The sequence below is a fragment of the Leopardus geoffroyi genome, chromosome C1 (genome assembly GCF_018350155.1).
Source record: "Leopardus geoffroyi isolate Oge1 chromosome C1, O.geoffroyi_Oge1_pat1.0, whole genome shotgun sequence".
In the NCBI taxonomy this organism is placed as follows: domain Eukaryota; kingdom Metazoa; phylum Chordata; class Mammalia; order Carnivora; family Felidae; genus Leopardus; species Leopardus geoffroyi.
The window spans coordinates 75,145,248-75,169,153 of record NC_059328.1 but is presented as its reverse complement, the minus strand read 5'-3'; the positions used below and the strand labels follow the sequence as shown (position 1 = coordinate 75,169,153).

At 34.3% G+C, this 23,906-nt stretch overlaps 1 protein-coding gene across 2 annotated transcripts in view; it reads right to left on the bottom strand.

Annotated features, from left to right (window-relative positions):
• Positions 1-23,906, bottom strand: part of PKN2 (protein kinase N2) — a 130,434-nt gene that overhangs the window by 34,841 nt on the left and 71,687 nt on the right. For both annotated transcript variants that reach the window (XM_045478172.1, XM_045478171.1), the window contains exons 4-8: positions 19,828-19,945; positions 19,373-19,518; positions 19,068-19,281; positions 9,436-9,621; positions 8,406-8,515 (exon numbers count right to left, since the gene is read on the bottom strand). In XM_045478172.1, coding sequence (XP_045334128.1) covers positions 8,406-8,515; positions 9,436-9,621; positions 19,068-19,281; positions 19,373-19,518; positions 19,828-19,945 — 774 coding nt within the window. The remainder of the gene's footprint in view (positions 1-8,405; positions 8,516-9,435; positions 9,622-19,067; positions 19,282-19,372; positions 19,519-19,827; positions 19,946-23,906) is intronic.

Sequence of the window (23,906 nt, the reverse complement as noted above, 5' to 3'; positions counted from 1 at the left end):
GGTTCATAGTTTTGTTGGGGAGATGGAAATGTAAATAAATACTGGCAAAAGAGAGGCATATACAATTGGTATAATGACACAAAAGGGAGAACTGACCAATTTTTCCTAAGGGGAAGGTAGTAGGAAGATCAGAAAAGATAAGAACTGCTCAAATTGTGTTCTTAGATACAAATTATAAGAATAAGGGAGAGAACAAAGGGGAAAGAATGTACAAAGTTAAGCATGCACAAAGTATACTGTAGGGATAGGAAATAGTTTCATCTAGTTAACACCTAGAACAGAAGCAGGAATGCTTTGGGAATTAAAGATTAGAAGATGAGCAGATACAAGTCATGAAGGGCTCTGTGTGACTTGCAAAAGCATTTGGTCTTTAACTTGTAAATTATAAGCTCCTAGTAAAGGATTTAAAATATAGAGGAGTAGAGGTCAGGTCAGGCAATACAGTAATTAAAAACAAGGCCCCTAAAATCAAGATGGCCTAGTGCTGCATTCTTAATACATTTCTGTAGAAAAAATAGGTTAAAATCTTAGCTCTATACCACTTACTAGTTTTGTGACCTTGGGCAAGTTATTTACTTAGCCTTTTTGAGCCTCATTTTGCTCATCAGCAAAATATGTATAATAATAGTATCAACCTCCTAGGGTTGTGTGAAAATTAAAAGAGTTAATACAAGCTCAGCACATAGTCAGTGTTCAGTAAATGTCAGCTTTAATTATTAATACTGTGGTATGTGATTAAGAAAATCTATATTGGAAACAAAGAGACAAGTCAGTCCACTATTTAAAAGAACATATTGGTTTCAGGTAAGACCTGGCTTTGATATAAGATTCTTGTGATGATTCCCAGAACCACTGCTTTCCAGCCGTGTGGCAGTTATTTACCTTTTGGAACCTCAGTAATCCCCAAAGCAGTGATAATAATTATACATGTAAGATTACCGTGAGGATTAAATGATACTGCATGTAATGTGCGTGGTTCAGAACCTCGTACAGAAGTTTTAGTGTAATGTGTAATGAACGATAGGATGAGGAAGAACAGATTGTGAGCACAAACTACTTCAAGAATCTCGCCTATGAGAGAGAGTCCTGTCAATAGAGCTATGAAGAAGCAAAACAATTTTTTTTTTTTTTTTAATGGAAGGAAATGTGAATATATGCAGTAAGGATCAGAGGTGAGAAGCAAGGAGGTAAAAAAAAAATACTGGTGACAGAGTAACTGATGGAACAGGTTTACGAGATGAGAAAGAATGGAAACTGGAGGACAAATTGGATGCTTATAGGCTCTTACAGGGTGGAAAGAGACCTCTTTCTCTAAAACCAATGAGGAAGATACAGAAATATTTGCAGGTGATAGGAGGAATCTGAGGAAGCTGCACCCTAATGATCTTAATCTTATGTATAAAATGGAAACAAAGGGGTCTGAGGTGGGATAGAAGACTGGAAGAGATAGGTGAAAAGAAAAGCTCCTGATAAGGGGATAAAGATCTGAAATGCAGGACAACATTTACAAGCCCAGCTGAAGCCAGAAACTAAAATTTATAGTAATAGGTATGATTAATATTTCAGCAGCATTCAGTAGATTAAAGCAGAAAAGACAGATGGTAGGACTGATTTGCTGTTGGGGGTTTCCAAGACAGGTCTGATATAAAGATAAGATTAAAGGCTGCTTGATGTGGGAGCATCAGTAAGGGAATGGTTCAGGGTAACACTGGTTTTAGGGTACAGAGAAAAGAACATGAAATTTGTAAGGGGCTGATGGCCCCTTCTTCAGCCTTTTCCTGAAGAATTAAGGATATGAAAAAATTTGATCAAATATCTAGTTCTGTGGTAATAAAGAAGAGACCAGAAGAGTAACAATAATAATTTAAGCTATCATTTACTGCATAATCATTATCTGCATAGTCATTAATCTAGGTTCTTTATCTCATTTAGGGAAATAAAAGATTTGGTGAAAGTGTGACATATCAAATTTAAGATTTCGTTGCTCAATTCATTGCTAAAATGACAAGCAGTAAAGGTACACTGTGGCTGAGGTATTCAAAGAAGTTTGAAATAATACTAGGATAAATGGGTTGTATACATATGTAGTTTTTTTGTTTTTGTTTTTGTTTTTGTTTTTAATGCCCCATAATGATGCTGAACTGAAGAACCAAAGCTCTTAAGGAGTACTGGAGCGTATCTGGTGATTCAGAGATGTCAGAGATGGAAAAAAAGAAAAAAAAGAAAAGAATGTAGACTGTATACATAATTCACTGTCTCAGAGGATTCAAAGCCTCAGGAGAGTATGATGTGTCATTTAATAGAATTTGGAAGAGGTAAAAAGGGTCAGTATTTTTGTAGTTTCAACTTTTTTTTAATTAAGTTAGGTTCTATGCCCCAAAACACTGAGATCAAGTCAACTGAGCCAGTCAGGGTCCTTGTCCATTTTAAGTTAAAAAACAGCATCTCAGCTTAAACAATATGCTCAAAACAGCCAGCTCTTACACAGAAGAAATTAACATGTCTTTGTATTCCTATTGTATGGCTTGTTCCCCCAGGAGGACTGAAGGAATTCAGAGAAAATGAGAAATTACATGGTTATTGCATTTACAATAAACATTAATAAGGATCAAATTTTATAAGAAAATATAAAAAGGGTAATCTGATAAGAATGGAAAGAACATAGAACTATCAGTCAGGAGACTTCATTATAAATCCTAGATTATTGGGGCACCTGGTTGGCTCAGTCGGTGGAGCATGTGAATCTTGATCTCAGTGTCGTGAAATGGATTATGTAATAAAAAAAATAATAATCCTGGATTATTATGAAAAGCAAAAACTGACCCATAAAAACAGAGAAAAAACTGGTGGTTGCCACAGGGACGGGGAGTGGGAGATACAGGCTTCTAGTTATGGAATGAATAAGTCACAGGGATAAAGGATAAAAAAGCATAGGGAATATAATCAGTGGTATTATAATAGTGTTGTAGGGTGACAAAGTAGCTGGACTTGTGGTAAGCAGAACAATTACTTGCAGATTTGTTGAGTCACTATGTTGTACACCTGAAAATAATGTAACACTGTGTCAACCATACTTCAGTAAAAATTAAAAAAAAAAAAAAAAAAAAAAAAGAATCTTGGATTATACCTCAGGCTAGTTATTTTATCCTTAGGCCATAATTTCCTTAGTAATTTGTAAAATGAGGGGGCTGAAGGGGCTGAATTATATCAGCAATTTTCAAAGCTTATTTTTCTTAAGTGGCAAATTCCAAATGATATCTTACCCAGAACAAAACAAAAAAGTCTCCATGTTGCCTCCTAAGACAATTCTACAGAGCCCTGACCTCCCAGGAACATAATTTGGGCTTTTTTAGATTATTGTAGGTCTAGTTCATTTCCAGAGTATCTTACAACTCCAAAAAGATCTACAAATCTTTGTGTCTTGAAAAGGACAGAAATAGTATAACTTAGTTCCAGAATCCCATAGAAAAGAAACTTGACATTTGAGGCAAAATGCTAGGCATGGACACGTCAGACAGTTTAAAATAACATTTTCTATAAATATTTCAATAAACATTTTCCACAAATAAATATTCTATAAATATAAGGGATAAAGTAAAAGGGTAAAAAGCACATGAAAAAGTAAAACACAAGTAGTTATCATGATAACGAATGTAGTCTCTGCCAAAGAGAAGTTTATAATCAAATTAGGGAAAAGTAACATGCCTATCAGGAGCCTAGAAGCTCTAGTTAGCCTCAGGGATGAATAGCTTTTCTTAGTCATGCATTGTCTTCAAACTTTCAAAGGGAGTACTGCTGCTCCCAAGTGGGAAGAATGTTTGAAGTAATGAAAAAAAAAAAAAAAACCAAAAAAACCCCAAAAACAACAACAACAAAAAAAAACAACTTTAGGTGAAGATCACAACTTCACATAAAAAACAACCAATCAAAAGTTATCAGTCTTTGTAGTTTTCTAAGCTTGTAGTCTGGGTAATTTTTAATTATTTTCTTTCTTTCAGGTTTTCATCATCTTCTGTCATTTCCTCCTCTCCTCTGTGTGACTGTTACCTATCTCATTCAAATTGCCATAGAGGAAAGAGCATCCATTTTGAAGGGCACTAAGGTCTAGTAGCAGCTCTGAAATTTATTAATATTTAACTACTCTAGTGCTCAGTTTCCTTAACTATAACATGATGATAACTTTTGAGTTCTATTTTATTTTATATTTGTGTAAGTATGTATATATTTATTACTTTTAAGTTCTATTTTAAATATTAAACTCTGTAATGCAAAAACATGGTGACAAGAGAAATCTTCTAACCAGCTGTTTTCTAACAATGATTCTCTTTGAGTTTCATTTTGATCATATCACTCATAAAAAATCCTATAATTACTTTAAATAGGCTCTGAAATGAAAGAGACACTGCACCAATTAATTCCCCATTACCTACCATGCTCTTCTATTATACTTAAATTCATAGCCACCCACACATCAAAGCCTATGGCTAAGGAAAAAAACTAATACCATCGAGTGGCTAAAATGAGACAAGCAACACAAGGGATTTTATATACACTACCTCAGTTTTTCTTCCTAACTGTCCTGTAAAGATTACAGTTGACCCTTGAACAACACAACGGTAAAGGCACCAACCCATGCACAGTGAAAAATTTTAGTACAACTTTTGGTTTCCCCAAACTTTACTAATATGCTACTGTTGACTGAAAACCTTACTGATAACATAAACAGTCAACTAATATGTATTTTATATGTTATATGTATAATATACTGTATTCTTACAGTAAAGTAGGCTAGAGAAAACAATGTTATTAAGAACATACAAGGAGGAGAAAATACATTCATAGTAATTTACTGTAAAATATCTATGTATTAAGTGGACCTGCACAGTTCAAACCTGTGTTGTTCAAAGGTCAACTGTATATTTTATCCCCATTTTAGGGATGGTGAAACAAATGCCCAGTAGTAAGGTTATGTACTTTGTCTACTATCAAAAGCTAGTAAGTAGCAGATGGACAATGAGCCTATTTTGCCTGGCTTCACTATAGCAAATCTATCCACATTAAAAATGAAAGTGAAAGAAACATTTTATGGCCATAAAGATTTATATGTATTCACACGGTTTAAAAAAAGATACAAATATAATAAGACATAGAAACAGCATCTATTTATACTAACAACCTCAACTTTTATTCCCTCGTAGTGGGCTTGACTGAATTATATTCGTCTATTTAAACAGCTAATTTATAGCATGTAACAATGCTGGTTCTTCTACCCTGGAAGAGAAAATATCACAGTTGAAAGACCCATCTAGTAGACCTTAACAGTGAGCTCTAGGAAAGTCACTATTGATTAGAATAAACATATACAAACTGACATCTCATTGCTATCCTTACCCTAATTTTTTCCCACACGTTCCTCCCTTTAACTTCAAAGACAGTTATCAAATCTTTGTTAAATTTCTTCTTCAATAGACTTTTAAAAATCCCATTTTTCTTCAATTGTTCCACGTGTAACAGGATTTTCATCATCTCACCATTCCTGCAATTATTCACTGGATAAGTTTTAATAATGTTTCTCTAAGGTGTGATCTGGCTCAACTCAAACTTTATTGTTTTTGTTCTCCTCCCCCCCCCCCCCCAACTCAAAGTTTTTTATTTCTTTTTGGGCAAACCTTCTTTCTCTTCCTACCTTTGGGATACGGCTTAAGATTTGATTATGAGATTTTTGTTTTCTGTGTTTATAAAGTTTTTCCCACTTTGTGTTAGTAACTCTTCTATTAGCTTCTATAGTGCATGGTACTTACTTCTATCAGATCATTTACCATAGGTAAATCAAATGATGCCAACTCCCCTATTAAAAGCCCTTCAACAGTCTCCCAATTCTTAGTCTACGAAGACCCTAGAGATCTGGCATCTACCTACATCATCTACTTTACACTGATCTTCTGTCTCACAATTTTTATTCTTACAACATATCAGGTTCTCTCCTACCTCAAGGGGTTGTATACTTTGTCTCCTCTGCTGGAAACACTCTACCTGGATCTTTAAAAGTCTGGAAAATTTTCACACATCAGGTCTCTCAGGTCAAATGTAGCATCCTCAAAGAGATCCCCTAACTACTCTGTCTACAGTGGCTGCTACCCCCTCATTATACCACCCTACTTCCTTCTTTCCCTATCCTTGCAGTTTTTAAAAGTTGTTTCCTATTTATCTTCCCTCATTAGAATATAAGGTCCTTAAGTATACGGACTTTGGACTTTTGATCAATCATTACCAGCATCTAGAATGGTGCTTGGCACAGAATAGAGAATCGGCGATTATTAAGCTTAAGAGTTCTGTTACAGCAATACGTACATCTCCATAAATCTAGAACCTAGTAAAAAGCCTGGTACATATGAAATGTTAAATAAATATTTGTGAAATGAATAGACTGATCTTACCCACTTGGATGACATTCACTATGACGTCTAATTAGATGATCTCCAAATCCACCTATCCAGCCCTGACCTCTACCTTCCACATCTTTATTTAATTGCTAAGAGACTAGGTATAGAACCCATCCCCCTCCAATATAGATTTTTTCTAATGATTGTGGCATCATTTACTTTGCAAACTATAGACAAATTCCTTCCTTCGTACTCCAATCCAATTAGTTACTGACTCATATTATTTTTTCCTGCATGTATTTTTTTCTATTCCTACTGCCAAGTTTTACTTCAAGTTCTCCTGATCTTACAGTTGTAGCACTGGAGTAGCCTCCTGCCAAATTGCTTGCCGCTAGTTCCTCCTCCCTCAAATTCATTCTTCATACAAATTCCAAGATCAACTTTTCCATTACGTGTCTCCCATCCCGTCTCCGACACCAACAAGTATAAACACCTCAAGCCCAGCATTCTAGGACCTTAATATCATTTTAACTGAAATCATCAAAATAAAGGTACACTTGGGAAATGAGGTGGTAGACTCTTACACACTTTCAGATGTGATGGTAAAAAGTCAGGTATGTACTGAAAGGCAATGAAGTAGAAGTTCCTTGAGGAAACCTGCAAGACCTTGTTTATGTCGTTCATTGCTAATCTACCCGAAGTGCCAGGAATACAGTAGATATCAGTGAATTATATTTGTTGATTAAGTAAATACTTTCATAATAATTTTAATGAATAAATGAAGGATCATAAATGAGAGAATGAATGCCAAGATGAAGGTAGTATTCTTTGAAAATCAGTTTGGTATTTAGACACATGGAGCTTAGTAAATTACTTTTTATTCTTTTTATTTAATGTTTTGTAAGAACATTAATCAAGTTCTTACCACTTTCAATGATTTTTACATGGATTTAATCTTCACACATCTCAGTGAGGTAGGTAGTATTAAAGCTAAGAAATCTGGTATACATAAAGTTTAAGCACATAAAACATTTTTTGAAGCAGGAAAAGCAGTGATGAGGATGTGATTAGGATGCTGGCCATGAGGAAAGAAAAAAATAAATTGGAAAGCACTGTAAATCTGCTTTCACTAATAAATGTAATTTTAAAAATGACATATGTATCATCAGCCTAAATACTAAATGATAAAAACTTTGCTATCTTTCTTATTTTTTAGACAAGATTAGGATTAAGTTGTATTATTTTCTTCCCACACCCCAGTGGATGGATTAGAATCTGAGTAATAAAGTCACCACCATGGATTTGAATCCAGTGTGGACCAGCTTTACCTCTGGATTCTACAGCTACGTATCATATTCCGGCCATTCATGTCATTCATGAAAGCCACTGAGGCACATGGAAGCCTGGGTAACTGAGCACATTAGCTCATTTCAAATCCAGCTTTAGTAGTATAACCTACAAATGGTGAATCAGAAGAATCACCTTCATTTTTAGAGTACATCAGTAAAATAAATATATTTCAATACTAGCTCTCACTTGGTTGTCTTTTATGTTAATACAAAATGTACATTCAAATCACTGCAGAAGCGAAAGCTACTGCAGCACTCTCATGTTCACCTCTGTCTTAATGCAGGCTTTTATACAACTCACCAGATGAGAAACATCAAAAAAAAAAAACCCCTAGGTTCTTCTTTTATTGCGTTAAAAATAAAACTTCCCAGGGGTGCCTGGGTAGCTAGTCAGTTAAGCGTCTGACTCTTGATTGTTGGCTCAGGTCATGATCTCACAGTTCGTAAGTCTGAGCCCCCACACTGGGCTCTGCACTGACAGCTGCGGAGCTTGCCTGGGATTCTCCGTCTCCCTGTCTCTCTGCCCCTCCCCACTCGCTCACACCCTCTCTCTAAAATAAATGAATAAGCATTAAAAAAATAAAACTTTTCAAAGTCTTCAAAGACATAAAATTTACATTCAAAATGAATTATAAATATAATGAAAATTTAAGTAAAATGTTTTTCTTCTTACCCTGTCCAGTTCCAGTGTAAACTTCTGGTCCCATGACTGATTGGAAATGGGTTTCCAGCTCGTCTGACCAACCACAGTATTATCTAGCTTCAAAACCGCACAGACATCATCTGTAATTACAATTTATAAACTTGCTTAAATATTTTAAAACTTTTTAAAATAGAAGCATCACTGTTTAATAGGAACAAAGGTCTTATGAGCCTTTAAAAGTAAGATTTTTCTTAATACTGAAGCTTTTGAATCTTAAATGGCTACTTTTACATGTACACATACTTCCACCAGATGCTCCCAAATTATCCTCTGTGTTTGACAAAAACACAGAGATCAAATGGTATCTATTTTGTATGTTTGTACATCAATAGTAATCATTCAGTTTTCTCCCTCTACACTTCTATTTGTAGAGTTTGTCACCTTAGACAATTTTTGTTTCCACACTTTCCCTAAAATCCCTTTCTAGATGAAGGAAAACACTGACACATGCACCTCTGTACTCTGTAGTAGGTTTAACTGTCACGGGCCTTCCCCCCCAGTGCTACCTTTATATCATAGTTTATAATCACATTTTAGAACATCTGCAAAGTGCTTCATAAACCTATTGCATATTGCTCTTACCACTTCCACCTATTCCCCCATTTGTTTGCTAACTGAGCCACTACTAGTAAACACGTTTGGTCCTGTGGTTAGTTATCAAGATTGAGAAGTGTCACGATGTCATTAAAAGATAAAGATGTGACAAGACTCAGAGCCTCCGAACACTTTCAGTTTGGCATAGATTGATCCTGGGTATTTTATTCTTCCAAAAGAATTAATGTTACGTGTCATTCAGTTTTCTAACATAATTTCAATAAATTTGGTTGCCTTTGTTTCCTGTCAGTATAGCTTTCGATATTTAAAAGTTAAATTATAGAAGTCAGAACATAAAGCTTTTTGTTCAACTTTGGCTCTTTCCCATTGCTAGCTGCATTGTTAAGTTCTTTGTATAGGCCCTTTAATTTGTTATATGATTTTTTAAAAAATTTGGTTACTGAACTGGACAAGTCGTCGGTTTTTAGGAGATTTCGACTACTTCCACTTTTACTTTTACTTGTTCTGCTCATGAAAGATGATCTGGTTTCACTTGGACTCCAACCAGGTAGTGCAACCGATGTTGCTTTTGACCGTCCAGGGACATTCTCTAGAATATCTTGACAGCCCATAAGACGAACTTCCAAAGTACCTATCAGCATAAACAAATATCAAATAAGAACATCAATTTTTAATATATAGAACTATGTCTTTGTTACTATTCAGAAAGGATGGGGAGAGATCTGCTAAAATAATAAAATCTCTTCTCCCAGAGGATCTGTGAGGTAACTAATCATCCTTCCTGTTTTAATTAGAGAAACCTGTTGAAAATTCTTAATAAAACTGTAAGAAATTTTATGGAAAGAACAGCACCTTCCAACAGCTGTCCAAAAACTTGTTCTAAAAGAGGTTACATAAACTTCTTCTATGTCTGAATACTCATTTATATAATTACATGGAAGAATTACAAAATTATGTGGATAGACCATGTGGGAAGGAAAACAAAGCCAAATATCAACATAAACATACAGAAATTAGAAACAAGGAAATCTGACTACATGAAAAGCAGCTAGCCATGTTTAGTAGTTACGTAGTTAATACAGAAAAAGACTTTACATGGTTTTTTTGTATAAATAAATGGGTTTCCTGTTCTTTTTGAGATGTAAAATAATATTAACTTTCTAATAGTGTAATGAGTCAAATAATTGACTATAATTATCTAAGCATAATTCTGATTTCCTTAGGCAAATAAATACTGAAGGTGTTCAAATGAAAATGAGTAACTTTAAGGCTATCTAAAGATACGGCTTGTCATCATTTGGGCTAGATTTAGTATACTAGAAGTTAGAAATGGTGCTACAGTATTAAAATTTTAGATAATGCACAGAGAATAACATTTTAGGAGTTATTTAAGTACTCCTATATATAACATTTAGGGATATTTCCTGGTCCCAATGAACTTAAATAATTAAAGCTGAACTCGAAAGTAAAAAGGCCTGGATTTATACCCAACTCTTAAAAAAAAAAAAAAAAAAATCAAACAAAATACGTTAAAAAAGTGTTAAAGACATTGGAGGTCAGGAAATGAAGAACACTGATCCCCAAGAGATGGCAAACAAATGAGATGAACCCTAAGACTGCTTGAGTTTACTGCCTGGAATATACCTAGGACATAGTGCAGGGAGGGGAAACTCAGGTGCAACCAAGTGGACTACCTGTGTGAAGGAAACGGACCGGAGAGTATGACACAGAACTGATCAAGGTGGCTAGAATTCACAGGCAGAGTAAAAGATAGACAACAGCTGTCCAGAGACAGAACTAAGATGTGCAGAGGGTTCCCCTAATTAAGTATTCAGTCTAGCCCCAGTAGTAGAGAATAATTACTCCTACGTTAAATGATGTTCTGGTCTGTATAACAAATCTTAAAAGCAATACCCGGTATTGTTTAAAAGCAATACAGGTAACTTAACTGTGACCTAGAACAAAGCTCAAGAATAATTATAGGAATACAAAAATATCCAGCACCCAAAAGCTAAAACTAACAATGTCTAGCAATCTAATCAGAGACTACCAGGCATATTTGTTTTCTGTTGCTGGATTACCAATTACCACAAATTTAGTGGCCTAGAACAACACCCATTTATTATCTCACAGTTCTGTAGGTCAGAGTCTGGGTGAGTTGTCTGTACTCTCTGTTAGAAATCTCACAAGGCTGAAATCCTCATATCTGCCAGGCTGGGCTCTTATCTGGAAGATTTGAAGAATCTGCTTCCAAGATCATTCAGGTTGTTGGCAGCCTCCAGTTTCTAGCAGACATAGGATTGGGGTCCCTATTTCCTTGCTAGCTCATGGCCAAGGGTTGTTTTCAAGTTCTAAAGGCCACGTGAATTCCTCACTACATGCTGGCCCCCTCTATCTTGAAGCCAGCAATGGCACATACAATCTTTTTCATGATTCAGATTATTCTTCCCCTTCTGCCACTGGCCAGAGAAAATTCTCTGCTTTTAGGGGGTTCATGTGATCATATTACACCAGCTCAGATAACTGCCCTTTATATTAACTCAAAGCCAACTGATTAATAACCTTAGTCACACAGGCAAAATCCCCTTTTCCATATAACATATTATTATCACAGGAATGATGTCTCATCGTATTCACAGGACAGGGGTTTCAAGGGTCATTCTTGAAATTCTGACTATTATACCAGGAAAACAGATAAACAGAAAAGAAACATAGTAAGAAAAAAAGAAATCAAACGAAAATCAATCCAAAACTGACATGAACACATTCACACAGTGATCATAATTATAGTCCATCTGTTCAAAAGCTTGAATAGAGACATGCAAGAAATCAAAAAGACCCCAAACAAAATCCCAGATATAAAACTACCATGTTAGAGACTTTAGGAAAAATATACTGGAATGAGATTAGTGGCAGATTATACATTGCAAAAGAAAAGGCTAGTGAACTTGAAGCTAAAGCAGTAGAAATGGTAAAAAAAAATAAGAGAAAGGAAAGACTTGAGGGGTAAAAAACACAACAACAACAACACAAAAAAAACAGTGCATATATAAACTAAGTTTAACTTCAAGTGGCCCAATATGTGTACAACTAAGTCCCTGATGAAGAGCAGAGACAATTGGGACAGAAATATATTTGAAAAAATAATGGCTGAAAAATTTCCAAATTTGATGAAAACTATAAACCCAGTAAGTATCCAAGAATTTCAAAAACACCAAGCAAAAGAGCAATAAGTAAATCACATGAAAGCACACGATAATAAAATTTCTCAAAACAAGTAATACAGAGAAAATATTAAAAACAGCCAGAGGAAAAAAAGATACGTTACATACAAAGATTAGGATCACAGTGGATTTCTCATAAGAAACAATGAAAGCAAGACACATAAGCAACAATTTTAATGTACTGAGAAAATGAACAAGCAAATAAACTGTGAACTTAGAATTCCAGACCCACTGAAAATATCTTTCAAAAATGAAGACTTTTCAGATTTAAAAATGGGTAAAGAATCCATTTTCAGTAGACTACCATGATCCAGCCATATCATTCCTAAGTATTTACCCAAATGAAATCTACATTTACACAAAAACTGCATAAGGATGTTATTAGTAGCTATATTTGGAAAAAATACAAAGTGGAAACAACTCAAATATCAGTTGCAGGTGAATGGATAAACAAATTATGGACTATCCATAACTGAATACTATTAATAACAGAAAGGAACTACTGATAGACACAACATAGATGAATATTAAAATAGTTATTCAGAGTGAAAAAGGTCAGAAATCCTTCTCTTCCCAAAGAAAACAGTATATACTGAATGATTCCACCTATAGAAAATTCTACAAAATGTCAACTAATAGCAAGTGACAGAAATAGGTCAGTGATTGCCTGGAGTCAGATGTGGGTAAGGAGAGCATGAGAAGAGCAGGAAAGAGGGATTACACAGAGGCACACAAGGACACTTTTGGGATGATGGATATATTAATTATCTTGATTGTTGTGATGGTTTCACAACAAAATTTATGACAAAAATCTTCAAGTTATACACTTCAAATAAAACTGGATGTTGATGATGGTGGCACAACTATATACATTTCCTAAAAATCCTAAAACTAGGGGCGCCTGGGTCATTCAGTTGTCTCTGCCCCTCCCCCACTCGTACTCTGTTTCTATGCCCCTCTCAAAAATAAACATTAAAACATTCTTTTAAAGTTCTAAAACTATATTCTTAACAAAAAAAATTTTTTTTTAACTTTTATTTATTTTTGAGAGACAGAGAGCATGAATGGGGGAGGAGCAGAGAGAGAAGGAGACACAGAATCAGAAGCAGGCTCCAGGCTCTGAGCTGTCAGCACAGAGTGTGACGAGGGGCTCGAACCCACGAACTGTGAGATCATGACCTAGGCTGAAGTTGGATGCTTAACCGACTGAGCCACCCAGGTGCCCTAAAACTGTATTCTTCAAGTGTGTGAATTCTATGTTATATAAATTATGTCTCAATAAAGTTACTAAAGTTGGAGGGGAAGCTTCAATTTTTATGTTTGTTAGGCTATGGAAATATTCTGTAACTATAAAGTGTTAAAACAGATTAAATAGATATTATTTTAATTTTAATTCAAAAGAAACAACTTGTTGTGTTTGTGTGTTTTATTTCCTTTTTTGTTGTTAAACTGGCAAACTTAGCTCATTTCCATTGTAAATGTTTAGCTGTAAAAGTCATCCTGGGGAAACTGAAAACATCTGGTCACTACTTCAAACCCTGGTAGCTTATTAAATATTTTAGTAATTTCAATATATTAGGAGATGACAATGCTCAGCACCTGCTTTCATTTAGGAAAAAGAAACCTGGAGGGATTTAAGAACTTTAGTAAGCATCTAGAAGTTTCTTTCCTTTATGAGGTGACACAGTTGCAATTGTGTGTAACCATATTAGAAATACTTTAAAATATTTTACTTTTATAACCCACAATATGAAATTTTTAAAGCAAGCAATCCAAGAAGTAAATGTCTGTATTCATAAGCAGTAGCTATGAATTCCATTAGAACAAGTAAATGTTTTTTTTTTAATGTTCTGAAAAAACTATTTTATATCCATTTTACTAATTCAGTATTTCATCTTGGTACAACTGAGTAATGAAGGTATCTTCTTTCATAAAAACAAGTAAAAGTCTCAAAATGTGGACCAAAAATTCAATTATACCTTAGTTCAAAGTAGCACCAAATTTGCAAATTTCAATTTTTATTCATACAACCACAAAAGAAATCAGAATATAAATGAGACAAACCACAAATAGCATGTAGTGAAAAACTCAGGAGGGTAAATGTTCCTACTACTTATCCAATATAATTCTTCATTGTATATAATCCTTTATTAAGACCAATAGTATTTCTCTTTCTAGTTACTCTGTCTTTAGCTTAAAGTTCAACATTAATTCATTAAAAGGTTCAGTAGGAATTTAAAATAGTATTTTTAAAAACCAAAATGTCTTGGGGTGTCTGGGTGGCTCAGTCAGTTAAGTGTCTGACTTCGGCTCAGGTCATGATCTCGCGGTTCATGAGTTTGAGTCCCGCGTCAGGCTCTGTGCTGACATCTCATAGCCTGGGGAGCCTGCTTCGGATTCTGTGTCTCCCTCTCTCTCTGCCCCTCGCCTGCTTGCACTCTGTCTCTCTCTCTCAAAACTAAACATTAAAAAAAATTTTAAAAAAACCCCAAATGTCTTAAGAACTATAAGGTACTTCCCTTTATGCTGACAATTTACATCACTTTGAATAAAGTTCAGTAAGGCAATGAAGAACAGGAAAAGAGAATGGAAGAGGTTAGAGTTGGGGAGAGAAGTCAACAAGAATAGAAAGGGGAAAAAAAATTCCAGCTGTATCAGATGTTTTCTAAAACATGGCTTTATTACTTTTCTAGAAATATTGTTGATTTCCAAATATTTGACAACCATATTTTAATCAATGAATCATTCAAAAATTCTAAAATATTATTAATGCATTCAGCACTGAGTCATACAATGGCAAAACTTAAGTGCAGTTCCTTCCTTATTGTCAAATAATCTTTACCAAGTTTCTCCTGAAACTATAAATATCCTGTGCTAGGGGCTAGAATTACATGTAGGCAGAGAACAAAGTCTTTGTTCTTCACAGGTCTATATTCCAGTTTTGATTTTAAAAAATACAGTAAGAAGATGGATAACAAGGCAGATATTAAACAGGGACTGTGCACAAACCAGTTTAACTGTGATAGAAAATTCATAATAGGAGTTACAGAAGATGTGACTAGAACGATAAACACTTTAATAAATATTTAAAACATTTAAAATAAAATGGAGCATTCTGACCAAAGATTCCCAAGCTTTCTTGTTTCATGGTACCCTAGTGTACCAATTTTTTCACTGTGCTCCTAGTCTGAAAGATATACCTAACAGTTCTGTTTCATAGAATATTGTAATCAATAACTACAAAAACAATACACATAACTTGAAAGAAAAGGTAATCTTATTTCATTCGTAAATAACCATAGTTATTTCCTAATGGGATGTTTACACTGAGCACTGTACAACTTCTCAAACTCTGGAATTACACTGGAAACTGCCACCTTCTTTTCTACTCCATGTTGATTTTCACATGGTATTTATTATATCACAGCAATGCAGGAAAACCCTGTTTCATCAACATTTATGACTTCACTCGAAGCACCATCTCCTGCTAAAACTAGAACTACTTTGAGCTAGTAATTTAAATGGTGACTGTAGGACGTGAAGTAACACTTTACTTTGAGGGCTTCCCTCAAAAAAGTTAAAATATCCTGTTGTACTCTGTTTATTCATTCTGGCATCCCAGGATGCCTCAGATTTAGAAACTCAATTTGGTAACTGCAGGTTTAGACTGATCCTATTAGTGGCAACAGCACAGTTTAACTATAAATTTGTCCTTCAAGTTTTAATATAGAAGTCTGACATAAAACTGACTAATGATACCCAAAGCTACCAGAATGTGATAGCATGCTATGCAATTCTGAAGAACACTTTCACATCTTCAAAATACTCAATGACATTATTAAAGTAAAGCCCTTGTTGACATTCACATTCATATGGTAATTTAAGAATTTCCAGGGGTGAGAAGTCAATGTAACAAAAATGTCATAATCACATGGACCATAAAAACCTTTGTAGCTGATAGAGAAAACTGTGGGGCAACAAGGTCCTAAAGCAATTTCTCCACAGAAACACAGGAAACAAACAAAACAACCAAAAATTAGCAAAAACTGTTAGAATCAAGTGTATGAGAAATGTGGAAGACAGTCAAAGGTTTACTGCGACCAAGCAAATGCTTACTTAACAAAAACACAGTAAGTACTCAATAGGAGACTCTAGCACTTTAACTTACCCTTGCCTCATCTTCCTTCTACCCACATGGTTTGTTGATAATTTTCAAGACAGCAGTTGGAAAAGAAGACCTCATTCTCAAGGAAGTGTGGTTGCCTGCTTTGAATGAACTGAGGGCTCTCTGATGAACTAACACAAAAGTGTGCCTTAAAAAAATTGTTTTTTGCCTTACTAGGAAATCTCTCAGGGCAGAGAAATAGCTAAGTGGAAGGCATTTAAAGGCAAATAAACCAGTCATTGCAACCTGAGGCAAAAGATATCAATTGGGACAAACAAGATATCCCGAAGAGTCTTGGAGGAGAACATAGGGAGTGGAATGTTTTGGGGAATAAGGGCTTTGCAGTATTTCCACTGAGAAACTAGAAGGCTAGAGAGAAAAGGAGGCATCCTCAGAAAAGGCCTGAGAAAGTCCTAAGTTCTCACATCTGGCTGATCTTCAAGTTTTGTGCCAGCAAAGGCAGAGTTGTAAGATGCCTGGGTGACTGTTGGGGGTATGCCCCCAACACACAAACACAGAGCCCAGCTACAAAGACAGGCAATTTTTTTTCTTTCTGCCTGCATGCATGAAAAGAAATGTCTGTTAAAATACTAGCTGACCACTAGTCTTAATAAAGACTTCAGTGACCATACATGACAACAACTACAGTGTTTACAAAATCATTTATAAAAGCCCCTAAAAAACTATATCCCACACAAACAACAAGAAATTCTAGAGAAAGGGAGTGTCTTCCAGAGTTACACATTATAATATTCACAACATCCAGTTTTCAATCAAAAATTAAGATGCAACCTGGAAAATAAGGAGTATGGCTGGGGTGCCTGGGTAGCTCAGTCGGTTAAGCGTCCGACTTTGGCTCAGGTCATGATCTCGCGGTCCGTGAGTTCGAGCCCCGCATCGGGCTCTGTGCTGACAGCTCAGAGCCTGGAGCCTGTTTTGGATTCTGTGTCTCCCCTTCACTCTCTCAACCCTCCCCTGCTTGCATTCTGTCTCTGTCTCTCTCAAAAATAATTAAAAAAAAAAAAAAAAAAAAAAAAAAGAGTACAGCTAATTGACAAGAAAGGCAGAAATTAATAGAAACTGATGAAGCCAAGACACTGGATCTATTAGACAAGGACTTCATATCAACTGTCTTACATATTGTCAAGGACCTACAAAACAAAACAAGAACAAAACCAAAACCAAACGAAAGAAAGGAGAATGGTGTTTTAACAAATAGAGAATATTAATGAAGACACAGAATTTATCAATAAGAACCAAATGAAAGCACAATACTAAAATTTTTAAAATTTACTAGAAAATTGCAATAGATTTGAGCAGGCAGAAGAACTGGCAAACTTAAAGACAGGTAAATTAAAAGCACCCAGTCACAGGAGCAGAGAGGAAAAAAAAAAAAAAAAAAAGAAAAGTGAGTATAATTCCATGTTATTTGAAGCCAATGGGTAATAAAGAACATTGCATGAAGAGATATACTGATTAAAAAATTACAGCTTTTTATAATAGGAAAACAGAGACAAGAAGATGATATCACATTTTTAAAGAGCTGAAAAGGGAAAAAAAGTGAAAGGGCAGAAAAAGATACTCAGTGCAAATAGTAATAAGGAAAAGACAGTTGAGGGAGCTACACCAATATCAGACAAAATAGACCTTCAATTCAAGATTCTTTCAGGAGATAAAACAGGACATTATATTTTGATAGAAGAGTCAATCCATCAAAAAGATATAAAAATTATAAACATAAGTGCACTTCACAGCAGAGCCCAAAAATACATGAAGCAAACATTTACATAATTAAAAGGAGAAATAGGCACAAAAAATAACTGAGACTTCACTAACTGACTTTCAGTAATGGACCTACTAGAATGGCAATAATCAAAAAAAAAAAAAAAAAAAAAAAAGAAAGGGAAAATATCAAGTGTTGGGTAAGGATGTGTGCTCTTAAGAACATAAAATGATGCTGCAGCCACTGTGGCAAATAGGTGACCATGCCTCAAAAATATAAACATAAAATTACCACATGGCCTGGTACTTACATTCCTAGGTATACACCCAAAATAAATGAAAACAGATGTTCAGACAAAAACCTGAACAAAAATGTTCATAACAACACTATTCACAATAGTCATAAGGTGGAAACAACCCAAATGTCCACCAATTAATAAATGGATAAACAAAACTTAGTATATACCCACATATAATTGAGAACTATTTACCATAAAAAGGAATGAAGTACTGATATATTCTACAAGGACAAACCTTGAGAACAGTTCACTAAGTGAAAGAAGCCAGACACAGAGGCCAAAAATTATATACTTCCATTTATAGGAAATATCTAGAATAGACAAATCTACGGAGACAGAAAACCAACAGTGGCTGCCAGAAGCAGTGGGAATGGGGAGTAACTACTTAATAGGTACGGGGTTTCCTTTTGGGATGATGAAAATGTTCTGGAACTACATGATGGTGATAGTTTTGCAACACCATAAATATAGTAAATACTTCTGAATTGTATATTTTTAAATGGCTAAAATAATAAAGTTTATGTTATGTGTATCTTATCACAGTATTTTAAACATCTGTGCATACTTCTTAAAAGTACTCATACTTTTTATTCATTTATTAAACCAGGACCCGACGTACACACAAAAAAAGTGCACCCCAAACAATTAGGAGATGTATGCAACCTACCTGTTAGTGCTGCTGGTTTGGACAGTGTACTATATTGGTTCTGTGTAGATATCATACTTTGACGTGGACTTAGTGTTGGTGATGCAACAAGTGAAAGCTCCTCAATGATAATACTGCTTTTGGGGTGATTCTTGGGGAGTTCATTTAATCTTTGCTCTAATGAATACTTTAAAAGGTCCAACTTCTGACTTGATTCATTAAATCTTGCTTGGGCCTTGAACAGGGAAAAGACAATTGTTGTCATTTAAATAATTACATTCTTTGAAAAATGTATTTATTAAGTTAAAATATTTATTTAAAATTACTTCTGAAAGTGCTTTTCTGTCTGTTACTTTTCCTGAGCCAAGTAATTTCATTACATTCTTTGCACCTTCTGCTACTGCAAATTCTATCCTAAAATGATGCCTTAATTCTTCCATCCGAAGTTCAAGAGGACTTATGACAGGTTTTGCTAGAGGGGGAAGAAAAAAAATGCAATTGAACCATTTATTTGGTATTTTCATATACAGTGATTAAAACTCATGAAAAAGAAATGAATTCTTACAATGTAAGAGAAAAATTAGTTAAGTAAATAAACACTGAAGTAATACTTAATAGATACAATGTTGAAATAAAGAGCCTTCCATTTTAGCCATCAAAACTCAAAGACATAAGGCCTCCTCCTCCTTAATTCTGAACCACTGCTTCTTTACTACATGATATTTATTAAGCACTATAAGCCCATAATAATAAGCATGACAATTTATCTCTATTCCATCACCATTATCAAAAGCCAATTCATTGGTCTGGACTGCCTGAAGAATCTGCATTCGTATCACTTCTATTTTTGTCTTGCTGTCCTGGAGCAGCTGCTGAGCTGTGCCATGGAGTTTCCGATCCTATTAAAATAAGTTTGAAAAGGTAAGCATATGAAAAGACAAACAGAACATTTTCACAGCTTCTAAATAAGATAAAACGATTATCAGCAAGTGAAAAACAGAGTTAAAAGAGCACACTGTAAGCGCTGTAATAGATACACTTGTAGATACATTTATTTTAAAAAGCCATCAAACGAAACAGCTATAAATGAGAAAAACAACTTCATTTAGTTAAGACAATTTGTGAGGAAGCAAGTAAATCTTATTACTGTTTTAAAGAATTCCAAATTCACATTTGTAATTTTCTCTGCTTTACACAAAATATAAAGGATTTTTTCACACTATGTTCAATAATTCTCAGAAGCATTGCATGTGACAGACACCTCAGTGACTAAACCTAAATATTTTAGAAAATCTCTTCCTCTCTCATAACATTACAGTTAAATTCTTATGAAGCTTCATATATGTAGGGAAATTTTTAAAGTAACTAATCATAGATGGTATTTGTGTTCCCTTAAATCTGATAAAGGAAACAGGAAATAGCATTTGTCAACACTGGTGAGATAATAAAAAAGGTCCCTTGACACTCTTGAATGTCAAAAAAAACCCAAGACATTCTCAATAAAGCAAAGGAGGCAATTATAGTGAATAAACTTCTGTTATCTCTTAAAACTTCAAGAAAGGTCCAGAATTAAGTGAAATAATGTTACTGTCATACCAGTTTAATTCTAACAACAATGACTGTTACTGACAGAGAGTAACAAAAAACTTACCATTTTAGGAATTGTGGTCTGCTAAATAATGATCCATCCAAAGATGTCCATGTCCTAATCCCAGAACCTTACGAATGTTACATAGCAAAGGGAAACTAAAATAGCAGATGGAATTAAGGTTGTTAATCATTCAACCTTAAAATGTAGAGATTATTTCCAGTTGGGCCCAAAGTAATTATAAGTCTCCTTAAATGTGGAAGAGAAAGGCAGAAGAGGAGGGCAGAGTAATATGAGAAGAAATGGACCCACTGTTTTTGGCTTCAAAGACAGAGAAGGCCATAAGCCAAGGAATGTGGGCAGCCTCTAGATGCTAGAAAGAACAAAGAAACAAATTCTCTTCTCCATCCTTCAGAAGGGAATGCAGCTCTGCCCATGCCTTGATTTTAGCTCAGTGACATCCGTTTGAGACTTTTCAATTACAAAATTGTAAAATAATAAATTTGTATTAAGCTACTAAATTTATGATAATTTGTTGCAGCAACCATAGAAAACTAATACAGCATTTTTTCCCAAAAGTTTCATATGCAACAAGTAACAGAAATTAAAACCATCTGCTGCTTAGATTGTTATATTAATTGTCAAAGTCTAGTAGGCTTCAATCCACAAAAAAATGATAAAACTATGCATCAAGTTAGAAAGTACTTATTCAAAAGAAAAGCCAATTGTTGCTTACTATTTAAGCATCTCTAGTTTTATCACTATGGCAGTCAGTACTGATTTGCAAATAAAATAGGATACAATCAACCTATATTCTCTAGAAGAGTTCAAGACTAGAAGCTAAGAGACAAGCATCAGATGTGCAGCATCATTTCAACAGAAACACACACACAGTCTCTATTATGACACTGAATAAAAGAGGAGGAAGGAGATGTGGGGTGGGAAAGATAATATTGCTATTATATAAGGGGAAAAAAAAGAAAGTGAACATATTTTACGTTAAACACCAAGCAAGGTTAATATACAGTGGGAGAAAAAGAATTTGCAAATTTATGAATTCTTCTTCCATTTCTTTCCTGCTCCTAAGGCCAGTCAATTTAAGGAAGATCTCTAGTCAGATTTCATTCTTTATTAAATATTTAGATTTCACACCAAGGAGTTGAGCCAAATAATCTACTAAGTCTCTTAAATATCATTTTACACCATGAAGTGTACACACATACACACACGCACACACACACACTGCATTTGTTAATTATCCTTTACCATTAAAGATACTTGCTTGAGTTTGCTGCTTGGCTATGACTAATTATATGCTTTTATGAATATACCTATTCACCCTTCAAATTTAAAATGAAAATACTTTTATTTTAATTCCTCCTCCTTTCCACTATTAAGTACATCAGAAAAACTGAAGATTTGAAACAGCTTTTCTATTCCTTTGAGAACTTATTGGAGTAAGAAAAAAACTTAGTATTCCAAAGCTCCTAATTTAGTGGGGTAAATATGTTTTGCAATCAGATAGACTGGGCCCCAAATCTTACTGTCCTTTTAAACCTGGGCTTGTTAACCTATCTTCTGCAAGATTTAGGTTTCTTACATAAATTACACAAATGGGGATACCATTCTTCAAAATATGAAGCTTTTGTAAGCACTAGATAAAACTAAAATCATATTGCCTAGCACATGATTGGCATTAAAAATGTCCCCTTTTAGAGCAATAAAAATGATTATCTTATTTCAATGAAATCCTAATATAAATGAATAACTATTAACAAACTATTTAATGCTATGCTTTTCAATTGAGCTACTCCTTTTATTATTTAATCAGTATATGAGAAGACAGAAGTCATTTACTTCTTTGGAAATACTTTATTTCAATTCAACATGTAAAGAAGAGCATTTTTAGTTCATTTTAAAAGTAACTGAATTTTCCCAGACTTTTGGAAGATCTGCACAGATGTCAAAGTATGATGAAGGCTTTTAAAACTGACACTGGATATTACCTGTCACAGGCGATTTATAGTTACTACACGTCAGTCTTATGCTTTCCAGCATTCAATAAATTTTTAATGTCAGTTTTATGCTTCTAGGCATTCAATGGATTTTTACCGAGCACCTAATATATATTCAAGGCAAGAGACAAGGTAGGTCCAAAGTATAAGAATTGGTTTAGGCATTAGAGAAATACTGGCTTTTATGTTAATTAAGGCTTTGGAAAGATTTTTATGTTTGTTAGGTTGAATCATATGAAAATGCCAATATCTGACTAATTTTGAACTAAAAAGAACAATGTTACATGGTTTATATTAGTAATTAGCACTCTATAATGTCTGATAGTTATATTTCAAATGTATAATATATTTTAATCATAAGTTAAAAAATTTGTAATATTTTCAAATTATATAATTTATTTTATAAAACAAATATTGTTTTGCATGTCATAGTGGGACATTATAACAAATATACTCCATCACACAGATTTCAGAAATAAGTAAACCAATAATTATCCTTATTTTTCCATCACATATTGATGGCTTATTTTGCATGTACTAAATGTTACATCCAGTGAAAATACAAAGATTAATCAGGATGGTACCCTATAAAACCTATAGTTTAATTGAACAGATACAGATAATTATTGTATGTATCAGAATGTTTAAAGTAGTCAAAGTAAATTCAAAGGAAGATGGCATCAATTTTCACTGAGGGAATCCAGAAAGGTTTTATGGGCTGTTAATACAGATGAGTCTGGACTATATCAAGACTGGACACTTAGGGGAGTGAGGCCTGGATATAAGGTCAGGTATTTTCAAATGAGAAAAATGTCTGAAAATACCTGGATACATTTTAAAAGGTTAAAAAGAACCCCATATTTTAATAAATAGTTCATTTGCCGTCTGAAAACATCAGTGGAAAACATCTCTTCAACATGTCTTATCAAAGCCCTCATATTATTCTGAAAACCAATGGAGTTACTTAGAGTCATGAAATTTACATTTTAATGTTGATAAAGATTATAAAGATGTAAACTATGGTAGTAGTAAAGCAGGGAAAGAGATAGGAGAGATGGAGGCTGCCATATATACATATATATGCATATATATATATATGTATATATATATATATATATATTTTTTTTTTTAGAGACAGAGACAGAGAGAGAGAGAGGCAGAAGGAAGAGAGAGAATCTTAGGCTCCACGCACAGTGTAGAGTCTGATGTTTGGCTTGATCTCACAACTGTGAGATCATGACCTGAGCCAAAATCAAG